Below are 26,855 nucleotides of genomic sequence, written 5' to 3'. Positions count from 1 at the left end.
GTTCCTTCAACATGGTCTAGAAATCTGGAAGATGTAGTTTCTTTTCTTCACTATGAATTAATGTATGTAAACTTAGATATAATTTTCTGTACTTTCTTACATCTGAATAATAGGGTGGTTGAAATTTTAGGAAACTAACAAATATATAAAGAATTACTTTTGTTCTCTTTAGTCTGCTTCTGGATAACAGGGATTGATTCTGCAGTAGATCCCGTCCACATGAAAAATGTCACCTTTGAACATATTAAAGGAGTCAGTTAAAATGTTTACCCTGCACTCTTCAAATATTATCTAATTATATAAGACCAATATTTGATTTTAAAGGTATAAAATAGAAAATATATTTATTGGTCTCTACCTCCAGTTTGAGGCACTAAAACTCTTGTTATTCCCTAAATGACAAGAGTACTAAGTGCATCTTTGCTTCTGCAGTTTGGTCTTTGATGCTGATGTCTGACACAGGGCTTCCTGGGTGATGGCAGTGTCATTTGTATGAGGCCACTCTGGTGGACTCCTGGGTAGGGCTGGACCCTAGAAAAAATGAAGCCGTGATTAGAACCTTGGAAGTTTTAGCTTCGCTGCATATACTCCAGCCCTCTTTTAGGTATTGGGGCAGAAGAAATAAGTCTCTGCTGTCATTTATAACAGAAACTAAACCATGATATTGCATATGAGGAAATAATAATAGAGTGTGCTCAAATGTGATGAAGCATTATAGGAAAAATATGGAGCAGCATGAAGAAGACTGGGAGTTTTGAGGGAAAGATCACAATTTTATTTTTATTTATTTATTTTTAAATATTTTATTTATTAGAAATGCAGCTTGCATTTTCATGGTCTTTTTGTTTGTTTGTTTTAAACACCATCATTCTTACTAATGAACTTTATTTCAGAGCAGCAAATATTTTGTTAAATAAAAAGTGAGTCACTTCAAAATCTGAATAACTATAAAAGTATGCTTAGTATTAAAAGAAAGATTAACCCCAAATCTCAATCCTTTCAAAGTGAACTTTGAATTACCCTCCTGGTTATGGAAAGTCATATTTGCTTTTCATTCAGATTTTGTGAATATGAACATGTTGTTACAGGATTTACAGATGACTTTATTTAACTGAAGAGAATTATTTTAGAGCTCATTGTATTGGCCTTACAACCAGATTATATTCTTGAAGTGATTTTATTAAAATTACCTACAGTTTTCTAATAACTTTTAAGCTGTATATGGTCTTCATTGAAGAAGTTGATAGAGGGAGTTTGCTATACCGTATCTTGCCTCTTTTTTTGGGGGGGGGTAGCTTTAAATCTTGATCTAATTTCAAACTTGATCTAAATTCCAAACTTTGGTCCAGATTCATTATCCCATTTTTTAATTGGCCACTTCCCTTTCCCCTTTCTCTCCTCTTTCATCCTTCCCTGTCCCTCTCTCCTTCCTTCCTTCTCCCTGTGTGTATACATGTCTTTGTGTGGATGCATGTTTTTATTTTTCCTAGACAGACTTCTCAGGTAGAAATTGCTGGGTCATGTAGTAAGTTTCTGTTTACCTTTTTACGGACCTGATGAAATGCATCATTCTCCGTATCTTCTACAGCATATTCTTAGAGTCATTTTGGTAAAAATGTCATTCTTAGAGTCATTCTGGTGTGAATGAAATAATATCTCATGGATTAACATACGGTTATCTACACTAGTGATATCCTCTCCTGTTTTATTGGCCGTGTGTATATTTTCTTTGGAGAAACATCCACTCAGAGCACCCTCACTGTCCCTTTTGGGTTGCCTTTTTTTTTTTTTGAAAATTATAAACATATATTTTTATCCCCAGGGGTACAGGTCTGTGAATCACCAGGTTTACACACTTCACAGCACTCACCAAAACACATACCTTTTGGGTTGTCTTATTATGTGGTGTGAGAGATCATATATTCTGAACACAAGTTCTTTATCAATCTTGGTTTTTTTTAAATCCAATTGACAATCTCTGTTGAGTGGAGTGTTTAGTTAATCAGATTTAGTTTTGATATACTTGTTTCTACACTTCCCATTTTGCTTTTTCTTTCCTGTTTTTCTCATATCTCAAGAGATCCTTCTGTTCCTCCTTTTTTGAGTTACGTCTTAGTGATTGATCTAGGTATGACTGTGTGCATCTTGTCAGTCTACTCTAATTCTGGTCAAATGTAGGAACTTTGTTTCAGTAGATCTCATTTTCTTCTCTGTGCTCCTAGTGCCATATGTTATATCTGTGCATGTTACAGCAGCTCAACAATACAGTGACATAACTAGTGCTTTATAGACTCTTATTTCCACAGTCTTTCTCTGGAAATGTCATTTATTTTTGCCTTTGTTTTTTTAAGAATAGTTTTACTGGATATAGAATACATGGTTACCTTTTTAAAATCTTTAATCATTTAGATTATGTTATCCCATAGACTCCTAGCTTCCATTATTTTTTTAAATTTTGATTTATGTTATCCCATAGACTCCTAGCTCCCCTTATTTTTTGTAAGAAGTCAGCTGTTAATCATAATTTTGGTCTCCTTTTGTGATAGATTGGTTTTTTTCTCTTGCAGATTTCAAGGTTTTGTTTTTGTTTACTTATCCTTGATTTTAGCAGTTTGAACCCATGATGACATGTTTAGGTGTGGATGTGCTTTTCTATTTCCTAGTTCAGATTTACTGGGCTTCAAGGATCTGCAAATTAGATTTTCATCAAATTTAAGCAATTTTTGGCAATTACTTCTTCAAATATATTAATCCTTTTCTGTCTTCCTTCTGGGGGTCTCCTTACATATGTGTTGGTACACTTATCGTTGATCTGGTCTCAGGCTTTGTTCATTTTATTCATTGTTTTTTACCTCCCTCTCTGCTTGAGATTAATTTCTGATTCTTCAAGTTCACTGATTCTTCTGTCATCTCAAATCAGTTGAATTTTTGATTGCAGGTGCTGTATTTTTCAGCTATAATTCCCATTCAATTCTTTACTTTGTATTTTATTTTTTTATAACTTTTTTTTTATTTGACAGAAAGATCATAAGTAGGCATATAAACAGGCAGAGAGAGAGGGGGAAGCAGGCTCCCTGCGGAGCAGGAGGCTGAATGTGGGCCTGGATCCCAGGATCCTGAGATCATGACCTGAGCTGAAGGCAGAGGCTTAACCCACTGAGCCACCCAGGCACCCCTGTATATCTTTTTATTGAGACTCTTCATGTGTTGTGTCATTTTCATCATGGTTTTCAAACTATTTCCATTAGTCTTTGACCATGTCCATGTAGCTGCTTTTCAATCTTTTAAATCTTTGCTGAATCTACCATCTGGAAATACTTAGATGGGTTTCTCCTTAATGCTTTTTGTAGGAAGGGCCACCTTTCTTGTCTTTTTATAATCTTGTTAAATTTCAGGTGATGTAGCAATTAGGGGTTCTGATTTCCACCCCAGGGGGTTGTCTTGTTTTGCTTAATAACTTGCCTCCAGGAAATTTATGAAGTCTGTCTCTCCTGCAGTGTGCAGCCATTGATGTCTCTGTTCATTTCTTAAATTTTTAAGTCTTGCTTCCTACATGTTGCTGCTGTGCCTGCATCCTTTCACATTTAGCCAAAGATTGGGCAGATGTTGTTTGCACACCCCATTATTCATGCTTTCTCCTCTGCTGATGGATCTGTGTGGGCTTCTAAGTCCATTCAACATTTGGGTCATTTTCAAGGCTCCCTGGTTTTTGCTTACTAACAAGCTTTTTGCTTCTTTGTGTGTATGCGCATGGCTTGGCAACCATGGGTATGTGGGTGGCTTGAACCAGCTTCAGTTTCCACTGCATGCCCTGGGTAAACCTGGAGCTTCTGTCAAGTGCTTATCACATTCAGATGGCTCTCTGACCTCTCAGAGCTTACAGTTAAGTACCTTGCTACTCTTACCTTGTTTTCCCCAAACAGCATTGCAACCTCAGGCTAGAGAACCCTGTCTGCTTAGCATGGAGGCCACCTCTTTGACTTACTCTGCCTCAGGTCAGGAAAGTCCCTTCTCTAAGTGACAGGTTTCTGGCATGGGAACTGAGAGCGCAGCACAGACTCACAAAACTCTAATCAAACTTCAATAATTTTCATGAATAAACACTTCTTAGTTTGTTGTAGGTGTTCAGAGTCTTTAAAATATTATTATCCAGATTTATAGCCCCTGAGCGGCGAGCCGAGCGGCGGCACCGCCGCCCCAAGCGGCGAGCCCAGCGGCGGCCCCGGCGCCCCTAGCGGCGAGCCGAGCGGCGGCCCCGCCGCCCCAAGCGGCGAGCCCAGCGGCGGCCCCGGCGCCCCAAGCGGCGAGCCCAGCGGCGGCCCCGGCGCCCCTAGCGGCGAGCCGAGCGGCGGCCCCGCCGCCCCTAGCGGCGAGCCGAGCGGCGGCCCCGCCGCCCCTAGCGGCGAGCCGAGCGGCGGCCCCGCCGCCCCTAGCGGCGAGCCGAGCGGCGGCCCCGCCGCCCCTAGCGGCGAGCCGAGCGGCGGCCCCGCCGCCCCTAGCCGCGAGCCGGGCGGCGGCCCCGCCGCCCCTAGCCGCGAGCCGGGCGGCGGCCCCGCCGCCCCTAGCGGCGAGCCGGGCGGCGGCCCCGCCGCCCCTAGCGGCGAGCCGTGCGGAGGCCCCGCCGCCCCAAGCCGCGAGCCGGGCGGAGGCCCCGCCGCCCCTAGCCGCGAGCCGGGCGGAGGCCCCGCCGCCCCTAGCCGCGAGCCAAGCGGAGGCCCTGCCACTATGTGATCTTAGAGGCTTGGGCTTCGCACATGCGCTTTGGGCACCTTTAGGCGCTGCCCTTTATGCGCAGGCGCAGACACGCGGGATTCAGAGGTGCGCAAGCGCATTTGTGCTTGGCGTCATGGTTACGGTTGTTAGGTGCTCCAAGATTCCTAACTGTTGCTCCCTACGTTTGGCTTATCTCTAGCACTGGTGCTGGTGTCTAGAAGCGGCGAAGAGCCGAGCGGAAAGTGGAGTGTTGGTTAAGCCTGTAGGCTTTGCAATGAAGAAGTTTTTTGGTTTCCGGACTGCGAAGGTGCGTTCATCCCCGACCTTAGACATGGAGCTGATGAATGACTTGAGGGCATCGGTTCACAAGGAGGAAGTCACGGAGACCCAGCCCCGGTATAACATCCGCGTGAAAGAGCTCAAAAAGATCCACAAAGTTGCTGTCATGGACAACATATTCAAAATGCAGCGGTTGCTCTTGCGTGGGAAGAATGTGAATAAAAGAGACAAGAGGAAAAGGTAATAGGCATTAAGGGCCTGCTTAGCCAGAGGGAGTCATTTTGTGTTTATGTAGTGAACTTAGATTGACCCCGCCCCTCCCAGAGGAAATTACTTGCAAAGGCTAGATAAAGGGGCAGGTCTGGCCAGGTGAAGACATCCAATCAGTAGGGTGCGCATATATCTACTAGGGTAAATTGAAATTCAGTTGGTCATCCATATATCTACTAGGGTAAATTGAAATTCAGTTGGCCATCCGTATATTTACTAGGGTAAATTGAAATTCAATTGGTCACACATAGAAAGCCCGGGCAGTTTTCTCTGTGTGTGGCAGACCTAGCATGATTGTTCAGTTTTCTCTGTGTATCACAATCTCATTGGTCACCTGTGTATAGCCCGGCTAAACGATCTCTAGAAAAGTCTGTCAGGCTGGGAGGGGTCTTCTCTTTGCAAGAGATAGCCCTGAGCGGTCAGTTTGATCCTGTCTATCTGGTTGTGGAGCTCCAGGGTATGGCCCACCGGGGAGAAGCTGGAGCAGCCACGCTCCCCAGGGCTAGAGTGGATGCGGGGACGCCCCTTCCCTCCACTGGTAGGTCGCCAGGGGGTTTGTGTCCCCATAGGCAGCCAGGGGGTTTGAGTCCCCCTAGGTGTCCAGGGGCTTCAAGTCCCCCTAGAAAATCCCCACCTGTGTCAGGACCACAGGCCTGCAGTTGTCTTTGTCTTGTTTTGTTGTTGTTGTTGCAGTAGCAGAAATATCTGCTATTTATTTATTTATTTATAATGGTATTAAATACTAATATTGATAATTGGTAATTCTTGATTTTCATATGATCTATAAATCTAAATATCTAATAAAATGAAAAATAATTTCGTTTATTATTTAATATAATGTATATGAAAATATGTCATATATAAATATATATTTATGTATAAGATATATAAAATATATATTATTTCATATATAAAATATATATAAAATACATAGTGTACAAAAATAAAACTGTTCCTGTTTATTTGAATCCTGAGCTTCCTTTGGCTTAAAGTTTCTTGAACATCAGATTGTAGATTTACTTAAAAAGAATTCTTCGTTATTTTAGTCCTCTTTTCCCATAGTGCTTTCAAGAACTAAAATTTATTTAAATGCCAACCATGTGACTAGAACTGCAGTAGAGCTGTTGTATGTATATACCATTATTTCATTTAACGTAAGGCACATTGATTGTGTGATGCCCCACCATATTGTATACCAATAAGAAATCTTTAAAAATTCTGCCAATTATAGTTGTAAGACAGTTTGAATTATAAATCCCATTCCAGTGTCAGAGATACTAAAAGGCGACAAAATGAGCCTCCTAGAATCATTGATATATAGTATTCTTGTGAATATTTAAAACATACCTGAGAAATAGGCATAATTGTATCACTTTACCTAATGGGAGTGTTGTCTTTGTACAATAGTAGCAATAGTAACAGTCATAAAAATAATATGAAACAAACTTTGCATAGATCCTCATTTAAGCATGGTGATGAGGTCTTGTGAGATAACTATCCTTTACTTTATTTTTATTAGTTTTTAGTAATCTCTGTAGCCAACGTGAGGCTTGAATTCATGACCCTTGAGGTCAAGAGTCACATGACCTTCAAACTGAGCAAGGCAGGGAACATGAGATAACTGTTTTTCTCTCCACTATTTTGATGAGGAAATTGAGGATAAGGCTGAGCCATAACTATTAAGTTTAAATCCTATTAAACCCAGGTTGAGCTGAATCCTGAGGTCAAGCTCTACCTCGTCAGATAGCCTGCTCTTTTATTAGTATGGTGAATGATCACTAATAAATACTGTACTTTCTTCAAAAGAAAATGAAATCTTTGTTTTTGAGTCAAAGGAATAAGATGCTACTTAAAGTTTACAATTACATGAATTAATTGCATGTTTTGAAATCGTGCACTATAATTTCCTAAAACATTCTTTCACTCTCATAGGACGCCTCTCCATCTGGCCTGTACCATCGGCCATGCTGACATGGTAGATTTTCTTGTAGAGAGGAAATGCAAGCTTGACCTCTATGATGGAGACTGTAGGACTCCTCTAATGAAGGTGTGTGGTAGCAGCTGTGTCTGCCTGAGATGGATTTGATTTAATTACTTAGTATGAAAATCTATTGCAATTAAGTGTAACTAATTGTTTGTAGCATGCTTGCTTTAAATTCCCAGAATTTACACTCTGTTTCTTGGGATACTACTGACAGGCTATACAATACCAGGAAGAGGCATGTGTAACTATTCTTTTAGAACATGGTGCTAATCCACATCTTACGGATAAGTTTGGCAATACTGCCCTCCACTATGCTGTTGCTGGTGAGAACACATCAATAGTAGAGAAGCTGATTTTATTCCATGCAAATATTGAAGCAAGAAACAAGGTACATCAACATTATTTATAAAGTATTTGAAATTTTAAAACATATATATATAAATTTTTTAGCTACAAAACATTTATTTACATATTTATTCGTATATGTAATAAATAATAAATACTGAATTCTATACATCAAGTCCTGTACCAGGGAAACAACTCCAAAGCCAGGGCAGGGAGGACTAGAGAACGATGAAGCCCACGGAAAGGGCAGAGTTCTGTTTCCCAGCCGCCCTTCCACCCCAGGAGGAGAATCTTCCCATTAGTGCTTGGGAGTGGATGGTGGGCTCAGAGCCCACAAAGGCTTGAAGGCCTGATGGGGAATGAGATGATGATGGAGGCTGGGTGCTGTGCAGGGGCTTAGGAAATGGGTGCTGCTGGGAAGGGGTGGGAGACCATGACCTAGTGGGGTAACTTGGGTGAGTGCGAGTGGGAGGAGAAAGCAGCAGGTTGCAATCCCCGGGCACTCCAGGCCCCAAGGTTCTGAAGATGAGAGCACGGGGATCGGGTCCTGACATCCTCCAGGGGCATCTACTTGTGCTCATAGCCACTCTGCCTGCCATGTCCCGCACTGGGGTCTCCCATTTCACAGAGTAGTTCCTGCTCAGCATTGTGTAGGTTTTCAGGGTTAGTAGCTGTGCATGGGGAGTCGAGGGGGACCACACTCACTCTTCCATTTGTTATTTCTTTGACATGCCTTACCTCCTACCACTGCCCTTAAGGAAGCACTGTTGGTTGACATAGGGTCAATTTTTCATACGTACAAGCTCAAGCATTCCCTCAATGAAAATATTTTGAAATAACTTCATTGTCTAAGATTTCACTTTATTTTTATTTTTTGATTTTTTTTTCTCGAGTGCACTTTTTGGAAATACATTTTTGTAGGGACTGTAAAGAAAGAAAGCAGGAAGAAAGCACATATACAGACTTATAAGAAGAGAAGCATGTTCTTCACATAGCAAGAATTTTTATGCCTCTATGCTTCTAACTCAAGTAGTAATTCTGAGTAATTTTACATGGAATATGCCTTATTCTGCTCTAAGACTATGATCTAGTTATAGGGATAGAGAAGTGATCTATGTTTCTATCATTCAGTTGATATTCATACTAGTCTTTGATACATTTTCATTCTTAAATGCAGCAATTATCTACAATTGATTATAGTTATTAAGTTTTTGTTGACCCAAGTGTTGGTTTTCTTCAAGTTTTGAAAGAGGCCGGCTTTGGCTAACAGTGCTGTAAACTGTCAGTCAATTATTCGAAGTTTTAAGATTTCACTTTAACGAACTTTTTTTTAAAGAAAGATTTTATGTATTTGAGAGAGAGCATGAGAGCAAACACACATGAGTAGGGAGGAAGGGCATAGGGAGAGGGAAAAGTAGGGGAGCCTGATGCAGCGCTGGATCCCAGAACCCCAAGAACATGACCTGAGCCAAAGGCAGATGCTTAACTGACTGATCCACCCAGATGCCCAAGAGCTGCTCTTTTAATTTAGAGCCCATCTCCTTAGTGACCCATTTGGAGCAAGAGAGCCTTATGTTGACATCTGGGATCCTGATACCATTGATAGAAGAGAATCAAGCATGTTGGTATAACCTGGAAAAAAGCTTCACCTTTATTGGAAAGCTCTCGACACTGTATCCCTGAAACTAATTTCTGAAATGTTAATGTTTGCCATGAAAGTATTGTCAAATGGGGATAAGCAAATTTAAACCGGTTTCTTTTGCACTAGAGATAATGTGCAGTTCTGTAATATTTCTCAAACATAAAGGAACATTGAATCTTTCTATTGAGGCACAATCCTCACCTTCCTGCAAAGTATATGTTCTTTGGAATATAATTTAAGAAACACTACACCAGAGATAATCATTTAGGCTGTTAACTCAGTAAAAATACTTTAAGCTTTTACAGCTATGTTTTAGAGTTTGGAGATATAGAGATAAAAAATAGTCCCTTCCTTCAATAAGCTCTTGGTTTCGATGGGTGCAATAAAATAAGTAGTGTATACAGTGATAAATACTGTGAGAGAAGCCGAGATTCTTGGAACCGGTCAATGTTTGAAGTAAGATTTGGAGAATGACTACAGTTAATCTGTTGAAGAGGTAGAGGAGGACTATTTAACTGAATTTATTTTATTTTTCTCAAAAATATTTATTTATTTGAAAGAGTGAGAGTGGGAGAGAGAAGTGAGCATAGGGGTGGGGCAGAGGGAGAAGGAGAAGCTGACTCCCCACTGAACAGGGAGCCTGACGTGAGGCTGGATCCCAGAACCCTGGGCTCATGACCTGACCTGAAGGCAGACCCTCAGATTGAGCCACCCAGGTCCCCTGTGGAGGGCTATTGCAAAGAGAAGGAGCAGCTGATGAAAGGGGGTGGTGAGGGGTGGGGGGGGAGGGTAGGGGTAGTCGCAGGGGGTGGGGAAGATGGAGGGCTGGGGAAGGTGGGGGGTTGAGAGTACTTATATATGTGTTTAAGGTTAGAGGATACTTTATAGGTTTTAAAATTCAGTATGGAAGTATGTAATTTTGTAAATTACAAATTGTTTTTTTCACTTTTACAGGTCGAATTCACACCATTTTTACTTGCTGTAATTGAAAACAATCATGAAATGGTGGAATTGTTAATTAGAAAAAAAGCAGATGTACATGTGGTTGATAAGTTTAAAAGGTACAGTAGTTGTGTTTTTTTTTTTAACCGTATATTGTCCTAGGGTGGTATAATTAAGTCAGAAAGAGTAACATAATAAGAAGAGGATTAATTTATAATTATATAGTGAAAATGTCAACATGTCATCAGTTAGGCAGAAAGCAATTATTCTGATGGGGCAACATGAAGAACAGTATACACAGAATTTATATTCCTTCCTATTATTGACTGATGTGATCTGTAGTCCTTTTTTTTCTGCCATATGATTTTATGTTACCTAAAAGGGTTTCATATTAGTTTTATTATAAAGTGTGCACTCCTTTTATTTTATGACACAATATTAAACTTCTTAACCCTTTTATAGTATTTTTTAGAAACTTCTACTTAATATAAATTCTCCTTAAAAGATGCATATTAAACATAAATAGGAGTTGTTTTATCTTTTGGATGACTCCTTGCTTTAAATTTTTTTTTTAAAGAATACTGATGTTAGGTGATCCCTAAGTGATTATTAATTACTATTACCAGATAGGGTGGGCTTATCATCCTTTTTCATGTCATATATATATATATATACAGAGAGAGAGAGAGAGAGAGTTTTCATTGGTAAGGGTAGAAGGATGAAAGATAACTTTCATCAAATAGATTTTTCTTTTTGTGAGTACAAATCATAGGTTGATGATAAAGAGAAAAGAGATGGACTTTAGATAGACACAAGACTAGGTTTAATTCCTTTCCTACTTGCTGGATATGTGACTCTGATACGTTCTCTGATATGAAAAGAAGGATAATATATCCTTCAAGGGTTGTGTGTAAATAATATTTTATATATATAGTATTTAATTTACTGCCTAACCATGCTTATTTTAGTACCATTAACTGCAACTATGACTCTTTTATTACTGTTAGTATGAATGCTGTTATTTTAAGCCTTCAAGTAGCGTTTTTGTTTTTTTTTATTTTTAAAGATTTTTTTTTTTTGAGAGAGAGAGAGATAATATGAGCAGGGGAAGGGGTTAGAGCAGGGAGCCAGACATGGGGCTCACTTCTAGGACCCCAAGTTCATGACTGAGCTGAAGGCAGACGTTTAAATGACTGAACCACCCAATCACCCCTGCATATAACTTTTTTTAAAAAAGATTTTATTTATTTATCTGACAGGCAGGGATCATAGGTAGCCAGAGAGGCAGGCAGAGAGGGAGGGAAAGCAGGCTCCACACTGAGCAGAGAGGCCAATGTGGGGCTCGATCCCAGGACCCTAAGATCATGACCTGAACTGAAGGCAGAGGCTTAACCCACTGAGCCACCCAGGCACCCCTGCAAATAACTTTTTATACAGACCTGTCCTCTAGAAGACTTGGAAATACACCGAATCAGCTTAAGGAAAAAAAATGGGGAATTCTTTTTTAAAATCTTCACTCGTTCAGTTAAGTGACCTCAGCATAGTTTCTTGTTCATCAAATGACTTTAAACTAGCAACTTCTACTGTCATACCCAGGTGGGACAAGAGGCTTCTCTTTTGCCTTTTAATTTTAGCCATGGAGGTAATTTACAAAGATAAACACTTGAAGTTGTTAATGGTCAATTCTGTACTGACAGGAAAGATATTAACCTGGTAAAGTATATGAAATTTGCTGTTTAGATAACCCTAAGTTCCTAAGGGTGAAGTTATGTCTCTGTTATTTTAGAACAGCCCTCATGCTTGCTGCACCCTCTACATCTCCAGATGTAGTCAGGCTTCTTCTTCAGCAAGGTGTTAATACCTCTTCTCGAGATGAACGTGGATGGACGGCAGGAGACTATGCTCTTTTTAGTGGATTTGATGGGTAAGTGTTTACATTAAAATGTTAGTTATTATTAAAGTGAAGTTTAAAATAATTGAACTCTTAGTTCTTATGTAACAGATGAGCGTTCGTAGTTTGATTCCGGCAATTTGGGGACTGTAGTGAGTTAGCCCATGTCACTTGCCAGAAACCAAGACAAAGGCTAGACTAGTCAGCATTAAAAATGAGTGTGGGATTTTTTTTTTTTTAATCTCAGGACTATCGAGACCTTTATCTTTAGGGACCCTAACTGTATCTGTTTCATTCCAAGGATAACTGTTATGCATGGGGTACAAAGAATGTTACATTTGTGTGTTTACTCCTTCCTGCCTCCCTCCCTTCCTCCCTCTCCTCCCTCCCTCTCCTCCTTTCCTTTCTTTGTAGATTTCAGTTATAATTATTTCAGAGAGGGGCAGAGTAGGGACAGAGGAAGAAGCAGATTTCCTGCTGAGCAGGGAGCCTGATGTGGGTCTCAATCCCAGGACCCCAAGACTGTGACCCGAGCTGAATGCAAATGCTTAACCAAGTGCCAAGTGAGCCACCTAGGTACCCCAACATCACGCCCCCCCAACTAGTTACTTGGGTCCTGAGATGCTCAGTTTAGTAGAAAGCCCTATCCTTTTCCTTGAGGGTTATCTCCTATTCTTTCCCCTTTGAATTTTCCAAGAACCTAAAGAGTTCCCAAAGACCAAAGAGACCATCCTCTTTCTTCAAGTCATTTGGAGGGAAAAAAGGACATTCTTATCATTGCCTTGTTTCCTTTGATTCTATTGCTGCAATATTGCTGTGTGGTGCCTTCTTGACTCAGTTGGTTAAGCGACTGTCTTTGGCTCAGGTCATGATCCTGAAGTCCCAGGATTGAGTCCCCCCAGGTGGGCTCCCTGCTCAGAGGGGAGTCTGCTTCTCCTCCTGACCCTCCCCCCTCTCATCTTCTCTCTCTCCCTCTCTCATTTTCTCTCTCAAATAAATAAATAAATATCTTAAAAAAAGAAAGAAAGAAAAATATAGAATTAATTATTTGTGAGAGAGAGAGAACAAGAGCATGAGCATGAGCAGGGGGAGAGGTTGAGTAGGGAGCCAGATGTGGGGCTCAATTCCAGGACCCCAAGATCATGATGGAGCTGAAGGCAGACACTTAAATGACTGAGCCACCCTGGCACCCCTGCAAATAACTTTTTATACAGACCTGTTCTCTAGAAGGCAATTTTTTCCACCTGCAGTCTGGTTATGATTGACCTTTGCTCCCAGGAAGCCCTTGCTGATCCACATTCCCCAGTCTCCATGGTGACCCACAATGAGACTTCAAAGTCACAACATTTTTTAGTTTACGACATATGCTTATATGCTCAGCTGTTATTCCAAGGCACCAGCACCCTGTTCTGGCTGCCGGGCTCCCTGGCTTTAGCCACAAATACCCTTCCCTTCACACTCAAAAGTCTTACGTGAAGCCCATATGTTTGTGCTGACCTTCATAATGAAGTACCACTTGAGGATTTTGCTTGTCTATCCTGCTAGCAGATGATAGTTGGGACCCTTCTAAGCTGTTAAAGAGGTTCAAATAATGCTACAGGAAGAGCCTGGGCTTTCCTTTCTCCTTTGTTACTAGGCCTGTATCTCAAGCCTGATTTAAATCCTGCAGAGCGCCTTTTCTTATGAGGTGATGAAAGGTGTCATACTGACCTTCTTGGAGTGGTGGGCATCATCTTTCCCAAGAGGCCATGTTTTGGGTAAAATATTTCATTAAATCCTCTTAACAACATTGTGAAATAAGGCAGTAAGATGCCTGTTTTATAGAGGAAGACTTGAGATAGAGAGAAGTGGCTCCTCCAAGAGCAAATAGCTGTGGTTAGAGAGTTAGGACCACTGAGTTCAAAACACGTTCCATTATGGCAAGCTAACACTACTAATTGCTAAATTACTACTTCATGACTAGTTCACCTTACTTTGAAGTATATGGGGTATTTTAAGTTTTGATATTAGCTCTGATATTATTTCAAATACACTTATGAATTTGATATATTTGGTAAATATTTTTCATATCAGTATTAAAATAGTAACGTTGTCTATCACCCTTTTTATATGTAGCAATCACCAAACAATTGCCAAACATACAGAAGAAAGACTTAAAAATTTTTCGCAAAATAACAACCCAGGTAAGACTTTTCAGAGTGAAGTACTTTTGGTGGTCACATAGATGAAGTCAGAGTAAAAAAGTTTTGATAAAGAAAGAACAGTGGGGGAAAAAAAAAAAAACCTGAATGTGTAAATTGTATAAGTTCACTTTCTTGCTTTCTTTCTCTTTCTCTCCCTCACCTCTCAATTTTACTTATTTGACAGAGAGAGAGAAAAGTGAGAGAGCACAGGCAGAGGGACAGGGAGAAGCAGGTTTCCCACTGAGCAGGGAGCGCAATGGGGGGCTCAATCCCAGGGTCCAGGGATTTTGACCTGAGCTGAAGGAGGATGCTTACCCAACTGAGCCACCCAGGAGCCCCTATTTTTTTTTTCTTTCTTAATATCTTTCTATTGTTTTTTAAATTTCTTTTCAGTGTAACAGAATTCATTGTGTATGCACTCTACCCAGTGCTTCATGTAATACGTGCCTTCTATAATACCCACCACCTGGATCCCCCAACCTCCTACTCCCCACCCCTTCAAAAGCCTCAGATTGTTTTTCAGAGTCCATAGTCTCTCATGGTTCATTTCCCCCTCCAATTTCCCTCAACTCCCTTCTCCTCTCTGTATCCCCATGTCTTCCATGTTATTTGTTATGCTCTAGAAATAAGTGAAACCATATGATAATTGACTCTCTCTGCTTGACTTATTTCACTTAGCATAATCTCTTCTAGTCCGGTCCATGTTGCTACAAAAGGTGGGTATTCATCCTTTCTGATGGAGGCATAATACTCCATAGTGAATATGGACCGCTTCTTCTTTATCCATTCATCCATTGAAGGGCATCTTGGTTGTTTCCAGTGTTTGGTGACTGTGGCCATTTGTGCTATGAACATTGGGGTATAGATGGCCCTTCTTTTCACTACACCTATATCTTTGGGGTAAATACCCAGGAGTGCAATTGCAGGGTCATGGGGAGGCTCTATTTTTGATTTCTTAAGTAAACTCCACACCATTTTCCAAAGTGGCTGCACCTACTTGCATTCCCACCAACAGTGTAAGAAGGTTCCCCTTCCTCCACATGCTCTCCAACACATGTTGTTTCTTGTCTTGCTAATTTTGGCCATTCTAACTGGTGTAAGGTGGTATCACAATGTGGTTTTAATTTGCATCTCCCTGATGGCTAGTGCTGATGAATATTTTTTCATGTGTATGATAGCCATCTGTATGTCTTCATCGGAGAAGTGTCTGTTTATATCTTCTGCACATTTTTTGACATGGTTATCTGTTTTGTCTGTGCTGAGTTTGAGAAGTTCTTTATAGATCCTGGGTACTGTCATTTGCAAATATCTTCTCCCATTCCATGGGTTGCCTCTCTGTTTTGTTGACTCTTTTCTTTGCTGTGCAGAAGCTTTTGATCTTGATGAAGTCCCAAAATTTCATTTGCACTTTTGTTTCCTTTGCCTTTGGAGACATCTTGAAAGAAGTTGCTGTGGCCAATGTTGAAGACATTACTGCTTATGTTCTCCTCTAGGATTCTGATGGATTCCTGTCTCATGTTGAGGTCTTTTGTCCACTTTGAGTTTATCTTTGTGTACGATGTAAGAGAATGGTTGAGTTTCATTCTTCTACATATAGCTGTCCAATTTTCCCAGCACCATTTATTGAAGAGACTGTCTCTAAGCCAGCATTAACCAGATCCCCAAAGCCAGCAAAGACCCCACCAAAAAGGAGAATTTCAGACTGATATCACTGATGATTATGGGTGCTAAGATTCTCAACAAGATCCTAGCAAATAGGATCCAACAGCACATTAAAAAGATTATCTACCATGACCAGGTGGGATTCATCCCTGGGTTGGAAGGATGATTCATCATTTGCAAATCAATCAATGTGATAGAGCAAATCAATAATAGAAGAGGTCCTCACAGTTGATGCAGGAAAAAGCATTTGAAAAAACTCAGCATCCATTCCTGATTAAGATGCTTAAAGTATAGGGAGAGAGGGAACATTCCTCAACTTCATAAAATCTGTCTATGGAAAACCCACAGTAGATATCATCCTCAATGGGAAAAAGCTTGCAGCCTTCCCGTTGAGATCAGGAACATGAAAAGGAGGCCCACTCTCCCCACTCATGTACAACATAGTATTAGAAGTCCTAGCAACAGCAATCAGACAACAAAGAGAAATAAAAGGTATCCAAATTGGCAGTGAGGAAGTCAAACTCTCTCTCTTCGCAGATGACATAATACTTTATATGGAAAACCCAAAAGACTCCATCCCCAAACTACTAGAACTCATTCGGCAATTCTGTAACATGGCAGGATACAAAGTTAATGTACAGAAATCAGGGGCTTTCTTATACACTAACAATGAAAACACAGAAAGGGAAATTAGAGAATCAATTGCATTTACTATAGCACCAAGAACCATAAGATACCTGGGAATAAACCTAACCAAAAAGGCAAAGGATCTGTACTCAAGGAACTGCAGAACACTCATGAAAGAACTCGAAGACACAGAAAGATGGAAGACCATTCCATGCTCTTGGATCAGAAGAATAAACATTGTTAAAATGTGTATACTGTCTAGAGCAATCAGAAGGCCATTCTGATCAAAATTCCATCAGTATTTTTCAAAGAGCTGAAGCAAATAATCCTAAAATTTGTATGGAATCAGAAGAGACCCCAAATTGCTAAGGAAATGTTGAAAAAGAAAAACAAAACTGGCTGCATCACATTTGATTTCAAGCTTTACTACAAAGCTGTGATCACCAAGGCAGCATGGTACTGGCATAAAAACAGACACATAGACCAGTAGAACAGAGTAGAGAGCCCAGATATGGACCCTCAACTCTATGGTCAATTAATCTTCGACAAAGCAGGAAAAAATACACAGTGGAAAAAAGACACTCTTTTTTTTAAAAATTTTTTTAGTTTATTTTCAGAAAAACAGTATTCATTATTTTTTCACCACATCCAGTGTTCCATGTAATCCGTGCCCTCTATAATACCCACCACCTGGTACCCCAACCTCCCACCTCCTTAATATCTTTCTTAATAATCCAGTATTCAGAATTATTTAAGAATTTAAATACTGTCATGAACAATAAGAACAAATCCATGAGAGAGACTGGACTCCAGGAAATAAACTGAGGGTTACGGAAGGGAGGGGATTGGGGTATGCGGGTACTGGGTGATGAGTATTAAGGAGGGCACGTATCGTGATGAGCACTGGGTGTTATACGCAGCTAATTAATCATTGAACACTACATCCGAAACTTACGATGTAGTATATGCTGGCTACTGAACATAATTTTTTTAAAAAGTACCTCAGTGTGGACAACAACAAAAAAGGAAGTTAACTTTAGGCAATTTAAAATACAAGACATTATTGTTTGAAAAGAAATTCATTATTATAGTCATGACCCCTAAAATCCCTTATATCTTTGTGTCAATAAGAGAAAGATTTTTAAGTTAGTATGTTTTATACTTCCTCTTTAGGCATATTAAAACAAATTGAACTTGTTATGTAAATGGATCTTTTAATTTTTTCAAGTGGATTACATTTAGTAAATATTATTACATAGTGATTTGTCTCATTAAAAAAGGAGCTATCCTTAAAAACTGGGAACTCTACAATACATTCGTGGTACCATAAACAAATGGCAAAAAATATGAACTGGAAAACTTAGCTAGTATGCAGCAATACCAGGATCCTGGAATCATGACCCGAGCCGAAGGCAGAGGCTTTAACCCACTGAGCCACCCAGGCACCCCGGGATAGTGTAATTTTGTTAGAACATGATACTCTGTTGCCATTAGTAAAGAGATTATCATAATAAAAATTCAAATGGGGCAGCTGAGGCTCAACAGATTATACTAAAAGCAGAAAAATGATTCACAATAACAAAAATGCTACCATTTGTCCCTAAAAATGGCACCTAGTGTTGTACAATCTGAAATGCATGAAGAAACATTTAATTTAGTAGACTTTTATCAAAGAAAATCTGTAGGTTGGTTCGGTTTTGCAATTTACTCATTTTCATTTGTTCACTTAGCAAATAACTATCAAGTGTATTTTAGCTACTGTCACTCTGATGTAGAATACAGACATTCAAAAAACACAATCCTTGCCCTCCAGGAGTTTGTTATTATCATTGTCATTTTTATTATCTACTCCATTTTTACTACTTTATTTTAATTATTTAGTTTATTCCGTGCTTACTATGTGCCAGAGCCCCTTCGTGTTTATAATTCTCATTGTTAGGTTTTTATTCGTATTTAATATGTAAGTCAATAGTATGCAGACTGAGTAGTAAGTTTGCCAGGTAAATAAGCAGAAGAACCATGTTTAACAGGAGGAACGTCCATCAAGATTACATGTTTTGCAGAGGGAACAGCAGTGCAGACGCTCAGATGTATGAGTGAACTTTGGAGCACTTATGAGCAGTTCAGTTTTGCTGGTGCAAAAAGTGTGCTATGGGAATGGTTGGAATGAGTGAATACTTAGCTAAGGCAAGCTAATGAAAGTTTTTCAGTACCATAGAAAGGTGTAGATCTTACCATGTAGACCTTGGGAAATTTATCAGGTTGAATGCTTTAAGCTGCAAATAACAGGTGACTTATAATAGTGACTAAAACAGGGCCACCTGGATGGCTTAGTCAGTTACACGTTGACTCTTAGTTTTAGCTCAGGTCACAGTCTCATGGGTCATGAGATCAAGCCCCACATCCCACAGGGCTCCATGCTCAGCATGGAGTCTGCTTGACGATTCTCTTCCTCTGCCATTCCTCCCATTTGTGCACTCTCTCTTGCATGCGTTCACTCTCTGTCAAATAAACAAATCTAAAAAAAGCAAACCTAACCAAACAGTGACTAAAACGGTCAGAACCAGAATTCTTTTGATGGTTCAGTGATGTCTCCAGGATGCCAGTTGTCTCTTTTTAGCTTTTAGGTTGGCATTATTTTATATGTCCTTTCCTGATTGGCTAATTAGCAACAATATCCAGTGACTGGAAGGACTGTTTTTCTTTATATGTTTCTTTTCTTTTTTTTTTTAAGATTTTTTTTATTTATTTGACAGAGAGAGACAGACAGAGAGGGAATACAAGCAGGGGGAAGTCGCAGAGGGAGAAGCAGGCCTCTTTCTGAGCAGGGAGCCTGATGTGGGGCTGGATCCCAGGACCCTGAAATCATGACCCGAGCTGAAGGCTGACACTTAACAACTGAACCACCCAGGCTCCGCTATATGTTTCTTAAAATAGGAAGAAAACTCCGAGGCTTGCAGCAACTTTCCTCTAACATCTTATAAGCTAGGTTATATCACATGCTTGTTCCTAAACCAGCCACTGGTAAACCAGGTACAGTGATTAGCTTAGAATAATCTTTTTTTCTTTTGAAGCTACGGTATGGCGGCTTCGTGTTTGGGACAATAAATATCCAAATAAAGTTGTGGTTTTCCAGCAAGAATGAAGACTATGGCATGGTTATTGGGGAGGGAGCCAGCAGTACTTGATGGAGCAGTACTTCACTGGAGAATGTGAAGCAGAAGGGTAACAAGATTAGATTTGAATTAGGGTCTTCTGGTTGTGGCACAAAATAGTGATCACCAAGATTTTTCTCTAAAGGGCCAGATAGTGAATATTTTAGGCCCTGTGGTTTTTCAACTACAACTACCACTATAGTGTGAAAGCAGCTGTAGCAACACGTAGGTGAATAGCAAGAGCCAACCATCTGGTTCTGTAAATAAAGTTTTATGGGGGCACAGGCACATGACTGGTCTGACTTGGCCTGTGGCCATAGTTTGGTCAACCCTCATGTGGAGGATAGATTGGAAAAAAACCATGTAAAGAGACTGGAAGATAAAGGACGCTTATATTTCCTTAGTCTAGTATCAGTCCATTATGAAATGTTCACTCCTCTATACTCAAAAAGTCAGGAGGCTCAATTTATTCAATTTACAATGTTGTTCTTTTCTAGGCCTTATATCTTTCTCATTTTTTAAAAATTTAAAACTTTTCAAAAGATTTTATTTATTTGAGAGAGAGCACAAGTGGGGCAGAGGGGCAGAGGGAGAGGGAGAAGCAGACTCCCCATTGAGCAGGGAGCCTGGAATGGGACTTGATCCCAGGACCCTGAGACCGTGACTTGAGGGGAAGGCAGATGCTTAACTGAGTCACCCAGGTGCTGCCTTTCCCATTTGTTTTGCTTAAAAACTTTTTATTCATTTAATAAATAGCAATACTAGTTGGTGGGGTTATTTTTTTTCCCCTTCTGGAAGTCCTCAATTAAGAGCTCATGTTTGTGTAGGGCAGTGGCAGGGGAAATATAAAGCAATGTTAGAAAAGAAGTATAGTTAATACAGTTTCATGATTATTGAATGTAGAAAGAGGAGAGAGGGGGATGCCTGGGTGGCTCAGTCATTAAGTAGCTGCCTTCAGCTCAGGTCATGATCCCAAGGTCCTGGGATGAAGCCCCACATTGGGGTCCCTGTTCCATGGGAAACTTGCTTCTCCCTCTCCCACTCCCCCTGCTTGTGTTCCCCCTCTCGCTGTCTCTCTGTCAAATAAAATCTTAAAAAAGGGGAGGGGGAAGAAGAAATCGTAGAAGAGTCATATCTTTCCAGGTTGTGCACTAACATTTAAACTTGCCCATGAAAAATGAGTAGGACTTTATCGGAGTGCAGTGGGAATAGGGAAGACCAGGGATTTTCTGTATATGTTGAATTTGATGGACTATCCATGTAGAATATTTTTAGTAACTGGATAATTGAATACTAGGAGTTTCTAGCTGGAGACAGAGCCTCAAGTTTGTAGGTGCTGATTTGAAATAAATTGATTAGAATTATTAGGCTAAGTCATAGCTTGGACAAAGATTGAGCTTGTCCATGATGGAAAACATATAGAAATAGACGAAGGCCAGTGAACAAAGCCTGGCAATACCAGTATATAAAGTGTGGATGGAGGTGTAAGACTTGGTAGAGAAGACTGGGAAGTGGCTGGGGAAACTTAGGAGAGGAATTAGAGGAAATGTTGTTGAAAAATTTGAAAAAAAATATTTCATGGAGTATTAATTGTATCAAAATCACTAAAAAAAGTTGGATTTAACTTTTAAAAGTTCTTTGGTGGTAACCTTTTCAAAAGAACCATTTTTGAGTTGTAAGGTCTGTTATTTATGTGACTGGACTATTCTGTGTTCAAATATGGAAAAATAACACAACAAGTGTTATTTTTTCTAACTGCAGTATCTACCTGGACAGGGTCAAGGGGATATGGTCTGGCCTGGTGAGTAGACTGGCCAACATTTTTCCATAATTGTCAAAACCTAGGGGTCAAGTGTGAGGAAAAGTGTTCTCTTTCTTACCTGTTTTGTGTAGAGATACTTGAGCTTTTCTTCAAGTCCCTGATACACTCTCGTGGATGAATACTAGGACAAAAATCTGGAAGCAATAGGCAGGAAGCCGCTGTCAGGCCCTATCTCTGAAATGGAATCACGATGCAGCTGTCTTTTGACAGTTTTAAATTTGATCAGAAATACTTTATACAGACCTGCAGTTTGGGAGAAACTGACCTCTGTTAAGTATTTTATTGCAGAAAACTAGTATAATATCAAGGAGGAAATATAAGGTGATATGCTGAATATACCAGTTGTCACTTGCTAGGGATTCTGTGTCAGTAAAAAACGTCAGTACTGGACTATTTTTGTTAGTGCTGTCTCTCTCCATCCTCTTTAATTTGCCTTCCTCTTATATCTTTACTTTTACTGCTTCTTTCTGAATTTCATCTGTAAAGAAAGCACTAAGGAAAACTGTCTTGGAATCTATCACTATTGGAACACATTTCTACTATATGTATATTTCCTCCTAAGGTAACAGGCTACCCCATCTAAAATGTATTTCATATTTTGTTGTTTCTTGTGCTTAACTTCTTTGTACCTGTACCACAGTGACAGAGTTAGTGATGATGTTTAGCCAAGATTGAAAGCATTTTCTGGATTATCGGAAATTTTTACCTGATAACAGTTTTAATGTGACATGCTTTTGTACTTTTTCAGAAATTGGTAAACTATGGCTTAACAAGAATATGTGGCCAAATAGATTGACAAGTTTTTAACCATCTATGTATATAAGATAACTCACTTTGTTTTCCCCCAAATGAATTCTGTTGATCTCTAACGATCAAATCCACTATTTTCAGGCTGGAGTGGATAACTCATCCTACATTTCGAATGTAGTATTTCTGAGTTTTTGAGCAGATTGTCAACAACTGCCTTTAATAGGTGAACTGTTTCTAATTCTATAATAAATTAATAAAATGAGTGGAAACAAAAAACCTCTAGAACCAATAGTGTGTTATTATACTGTGTATGATATTTTTCTATATATTTTTATATATTTTATATATATATAATATATATATTTTTTTCTATAATTATCCCTTATCGATTCATAACTACAATAGAAGTGAATTAAGCCCTATTTAGTTGCAGAAAATTTATGTGACCTTTTAGTTTTTTTATAGGAACTTTTATACTGTAGGACATATTGGTAATCAGCAGAATTCTCTTTTTTTCCCCAATTAAAATACGATTGTTGCTTGTTTCATATTATTTTCTGACATTATTTCATCTATTCCTTTTATGCCTTTATTCAAATGGATATAGAAATACAGTAGTCCCCCAGGCAAATTCTAAGAAAAACAGATTCAAGGAAAGGTATTCTGTGAAATAACCTTCTAACTGTAATCGTGTCTTAAAACATCAACCTTAATCATAAAAATTGCATATGATGCATTGGTATTAGAGGCTCCCAAAATGACACCCAGGTTTGGTTATTCACTGGAGGAACTCGCACGTCTCAATATATTTGTACGCATGCCTGCGGTTATTACAGTGAAATGATACAAAGCAAAATCAGCAGAGAAAAGGTGCATGGAGTGAAGTCTAGAGGAAGCCAAGTGCAGGCTTCTAAGAATCCTCGGCCTATGGGTGTGCTTAATTCCTCCAGCATTAAATCACGACAACTCGTGTGAGATGTCGTCTGCCAATACAAGAATCTTATAGATACTCAGTGCCTTCAGTTTTCTTTAAGTGATAATCATGTAGGCATCTTCTCCCTAGCATATATCAAAATTATGGTTCCCGGAAGGAAATCAAATAGTAAATGCTTGATAAATCACCTGGTTTGTACCAACACTTAACAGTCTCAATGGATACCTTTTGTTTTTTTCCTTCACAGTAAATAGACCTTATTTTTTACAGCATTTTCAAGTCCATTGCAAAATATCGCAGAAAGTACAGAGAGTTTCCATTTACCGCATGTTCCTCTACACGCGTAGCCTTCTTGTTGTCAACATCCTGAACCACAGTGGTACATTGTTATATTTATATTAGCTCATCTTTATCATCCACAGTCCATAATTTACATCAGGGTTCATTCTTGGTGTTGTACATTCTATGGGTTTTAACAAATGTGTGATGACATGTATCTACCATGTGGTATCACATAGAATAGTTTCACTGCCTTAAAAGTTCTCTGTGCTGTGCCTGTTCCCCTTGTCACAACCCTTGTCTCCTAACTTAAAAAGTTTTACTTTTACCAGAATGTCATATAGTTGCAATCATACAGTGGATATCTTCTCGAATGTTTAAAAAATTAAAATTCCGAGGTAATTGAATATAGTGATTCAAGATAATCTTTGTCCTTTGTTATGTTCATCAGTGTAGGATCTGATGACATATGCCTTACAGACTGAAAAAGTGTGATTTCTACAGATGTTTGTCACATAGTGGGGAAGGTTGAGAACAATGACATCATATCCTGCTACCTAGCACTAATCTTTGGTACCATTCTGGTCTAAGAGTTGGATCCAGATAGACTCTCCAGCAATGAAAGTAGGTCGACTCAAGAGGTTATACTTTATAGAACCAGAATCACTAAAATCACTAAAAGCTTTCATACTTACCTTGCAATTGGAAATAAGGCCAGAGAGAGTCTGTTTGCTATGTTTTGCCATGCTGCAAAGTAGAGTGTCTGTAGACCAAACTTTGTGATGAGGTGTTTCACCCTAAACTTAACAGCCCCTGCTGGAGATCTGGAGAAGTTCTGTTGTGTTACAGCAAAATAATTATAGTCTCTTTTAACTGTACCTCATAGTGAAAGTCCTGAAGAATCCAGAAGAATCCTGACTTTGTCAGTCTATGAGGATGATTCTGCTAATGACACCATTTTCTGTTAGTCTCAAGGGTTTGGTTAAAATTGTGGTCATTATAAACATCCACTTGTAGGTATCAAATTCCAATAAATACCATTCTTTTCTTCCATTTGGTAAATGTGGAGGAGAAAGTAACATTTTTTAGCGAGTTTACTGCCTACCAATAGTATAATTAATATTCACTCCAGTGTGGTTGCCAGGTTTGGTCCCGAAGAATACTTTTTAATACAACATCAGTCTCACAATTTGAATATTCTGTATTTTTCTGTTGTTGATTTAAAATGTACTTTGCTTTTTTCTTTAGTGGCGAATAAGACTTCTGAAGAAGACTCTTTAAGCAGGTAGGATTTTTGTGGATTTTTTTTTTTAACAAATTCTGTGTTAACAAGGGAATGCAGAGAAAAGCATTTGTTGAGAGTCCTACTGTGTGTTAGGCACTATATTATGTGCTTGACATTTATTATTATATAGTCATTACAATAGCATCACAAAGTAGATGTGCTGTTACAGCCTATTTTTTTATTATTTAGTCAGCTGTGGTTCAGGAACATTGATTAATTGACCTATGATTCTATAGTTAAAGAGTAGCAGACCCAGAAACCGCCACTGCTGCTAACAAGAGCTTGAACACTGTGAATTTTTGGTCTTGGAGGGGGCCATGGTGCCCCCCCATGAGGCCTAAGAAACTAGTCAGTTACTCAGTTTGAAAATTCTTCAAATTTTCAAATGTGATGATGACTTTGTTTCTGCAACCACACCTTTGAATTAGAAGCCCAGAACAATACCAAAAGAGTTAATACTAGAAACAAGAAAACCTAAACTGAAGAATGTCCAGAAAGAAGATATCCCACTACAAGAGAAAACACCTAAAAAAGGATGGCTTTAGGTGACGAACTTTACCAGCGAGACTTAGAAGTGGCGCTAGCTTTATCAGTGAAGGAACTTCCAGGGGTCACCATTGATGTGGGAGAGGCTCGAGATACAAGCACCAAAAAATGTGGCAGCAGCGAAATTGGGATAATGACTAAGGCTCCCCATCTCTCCGATTGCAGTGTAGCCAGTGATGATTTAGATTGAGATAAGCTTACCGAGGGAGATGATGTGTGCGGTGCTCAAGGGAAAAGAAAAGCAGCATCAAAAGCTGTGGTACAGCAGAGGAAGAGTCTTTAGGAAGGCAGTCATGGCGGTAGTGCTGACGACTCTGAACCAACCCCCTGGTGGAGAGTCTGAGGATGAGTCTGATTTTAGGGAGAGTGAAGATGATGATGCAAACTTCACTGTGGGAGAAAATAAAGTGGAAGAAATTAAAAAGAAAGAAGTGAAAGTAAAATCCCCACTTGAAAAAAAGGAGAAGAAACCTCAATCCAAACATGATCCAAAGTCACTTTGGAAGTGACTTCAAGAGACTGTGCTCCAGTTGCCCTGAAATCAGAATCTCAGCCTTCACCAAAAAAGGCTTTATCAGTGAAGAGGCCACTCGGAAACCATTACAAATATGCAAACCTTCAGCTGGAAGCAGAAAACCTAAGTAGATGCCACCAGCGCTGTCTGGAAGTAGCAACAGCAGCAGCAACAGCAGCAGGAGCCCACTGGCAGGGGTGTCTGTTAAGTCTCCAAATCAGAGTCTCTGCTTTGGCTTGTCTAGATTAAAACAAGTGAAACCTTTGCATCCAAATGCTGCTAGTAGCTAAGTGTGGTAGTCAACAAAGGTTTGATTAAGAGAATAAGAGTTTTACAAGTGTGTTTATATTTGAATTGTGTTTCTGTTGAAGAAGTATCATAACATTTCTGCAAAGAAGACATCCAGATGGCCAACAGACACATGAAAAAGGGCTCCATATCACTCGGCATCAGGGAAATACAAATCAAAACCACAATGCGATATCACCTCACACCAGTCAGAATGGCTAAAATAAACAAGTCAGGAAATGATAGATGCTGGCGAGGATGCAGAGAAAGGGGAACACTCCTACACTGTTGGTGGGAATGCAAGCTGGTGCAGCCACTCTGGAAAACAGCATGGAGGTTCCTCAAAATGTTGAAAATAGAACTGCCCTATGACCCAGCAATTGCACTATTGGGTATTTACCCTAAAGATACAAACGTAGTGATCCAAAGGGGCACGTTCACCCGAATGTTTATAGCAGCAATGTCCACAATAGCCAAACTATGGAAAGAACCTAGATGTCCATCAACAGATGAATGGATCAAGAAGAAGTGGTATATATACACAATGGAATACTATGCAGCCATCAAAAGAAATGAAATCTTGCCATTTGCGACAACATGGATGGAACTAGAGCGTATCATGCTTAGCGAAATAAGTCAAGCAGAGAAAGACAACTATCATATGATCTCGCTGATATGAGGAAGTGGTGATGCAACATGGGGGCTTAAGTGGGTAGGAGAAGAATCAATGAAACAAGATGGGAT

At 39.6% G+C, this 26,855-nt stretch overlaps 1 protein-coding gene and 1 pseudogene across 3 annotated transcripts in view; both read left to right on the top strand.

Moving 5' to 3' along the window:
* The first annotated feature begins 4,902 nt into the window (after positions 1–4,902).
* LOC309857675 (ankyrin repeat domain-containing protein 26-like) overlaps positions 4,903–26,855 on the top strand; it is a 37,261-nt gene continuing 15,308 nt past the window's right edge. Inside the window, exons 1-7 of one of the 2 annotated variants that reach the window (XM_082750417.1) lie at positions 4,903–5,232; positions 7,195–7,309; positions 7,461–7,634; positions 10,188–10,294; positions 11,962–12,099; positions 14,182–14,249; positions 24,727–24,763. In XM_082750417.1, the coding sequence (XP_082606543.1) occupies positions 4,988–5,232; positions 7,195–7,309; positions 7,461–7,634; positions 10,188–10,294; positions 11,962–12,099; positions 14,182–14,249; positions 24,727–24,763 (884 nt within the window). In that variant the 5' untranslated portion in view covers positions 4,903–4,987. Of the gene's footprint in view, positions 5,233–5,700; positions 5,801–7,194; positions 7,310–7,460; positions 7,635–10,187; positions 10,295–11,961; positions 12,100–14,181; positions 14,250–24,726; positions 24,764–26,855 lie in introns of those variants that run through there. The other variant, XM_082750418.1, reaches the window with a different exon arrangement.
* LOC309857676 (RAD51-associated protein 1 pseudogene) lies at positions 24,815–26,199 on the top strand (annotated as a pseudogene). Its single transcript has 2 exons — positions 24,815–24,839; positions 25,106–26,199. The product of its transcript is annotated as an RAD51-associated protein 1 pseudogene (transcript).

This window comes from Mustela nivalis (genome assembly GCF_964662115.1).
Source record: "Mustela nivalis genome assembly, contig: HAP1_SCAFFOLD_1058, whole genome shotgun sequence".
Taxonomy (NCBI): domain Eukaryota; kingdom Metazoa; phylum Chordata; class Mammalia; order Carnivora; family Mustelidae; genus Mustela; species Mustela nivalis.
This window is presented reverse-complemented; position numbering and strand designations above follow the sequence as displayed.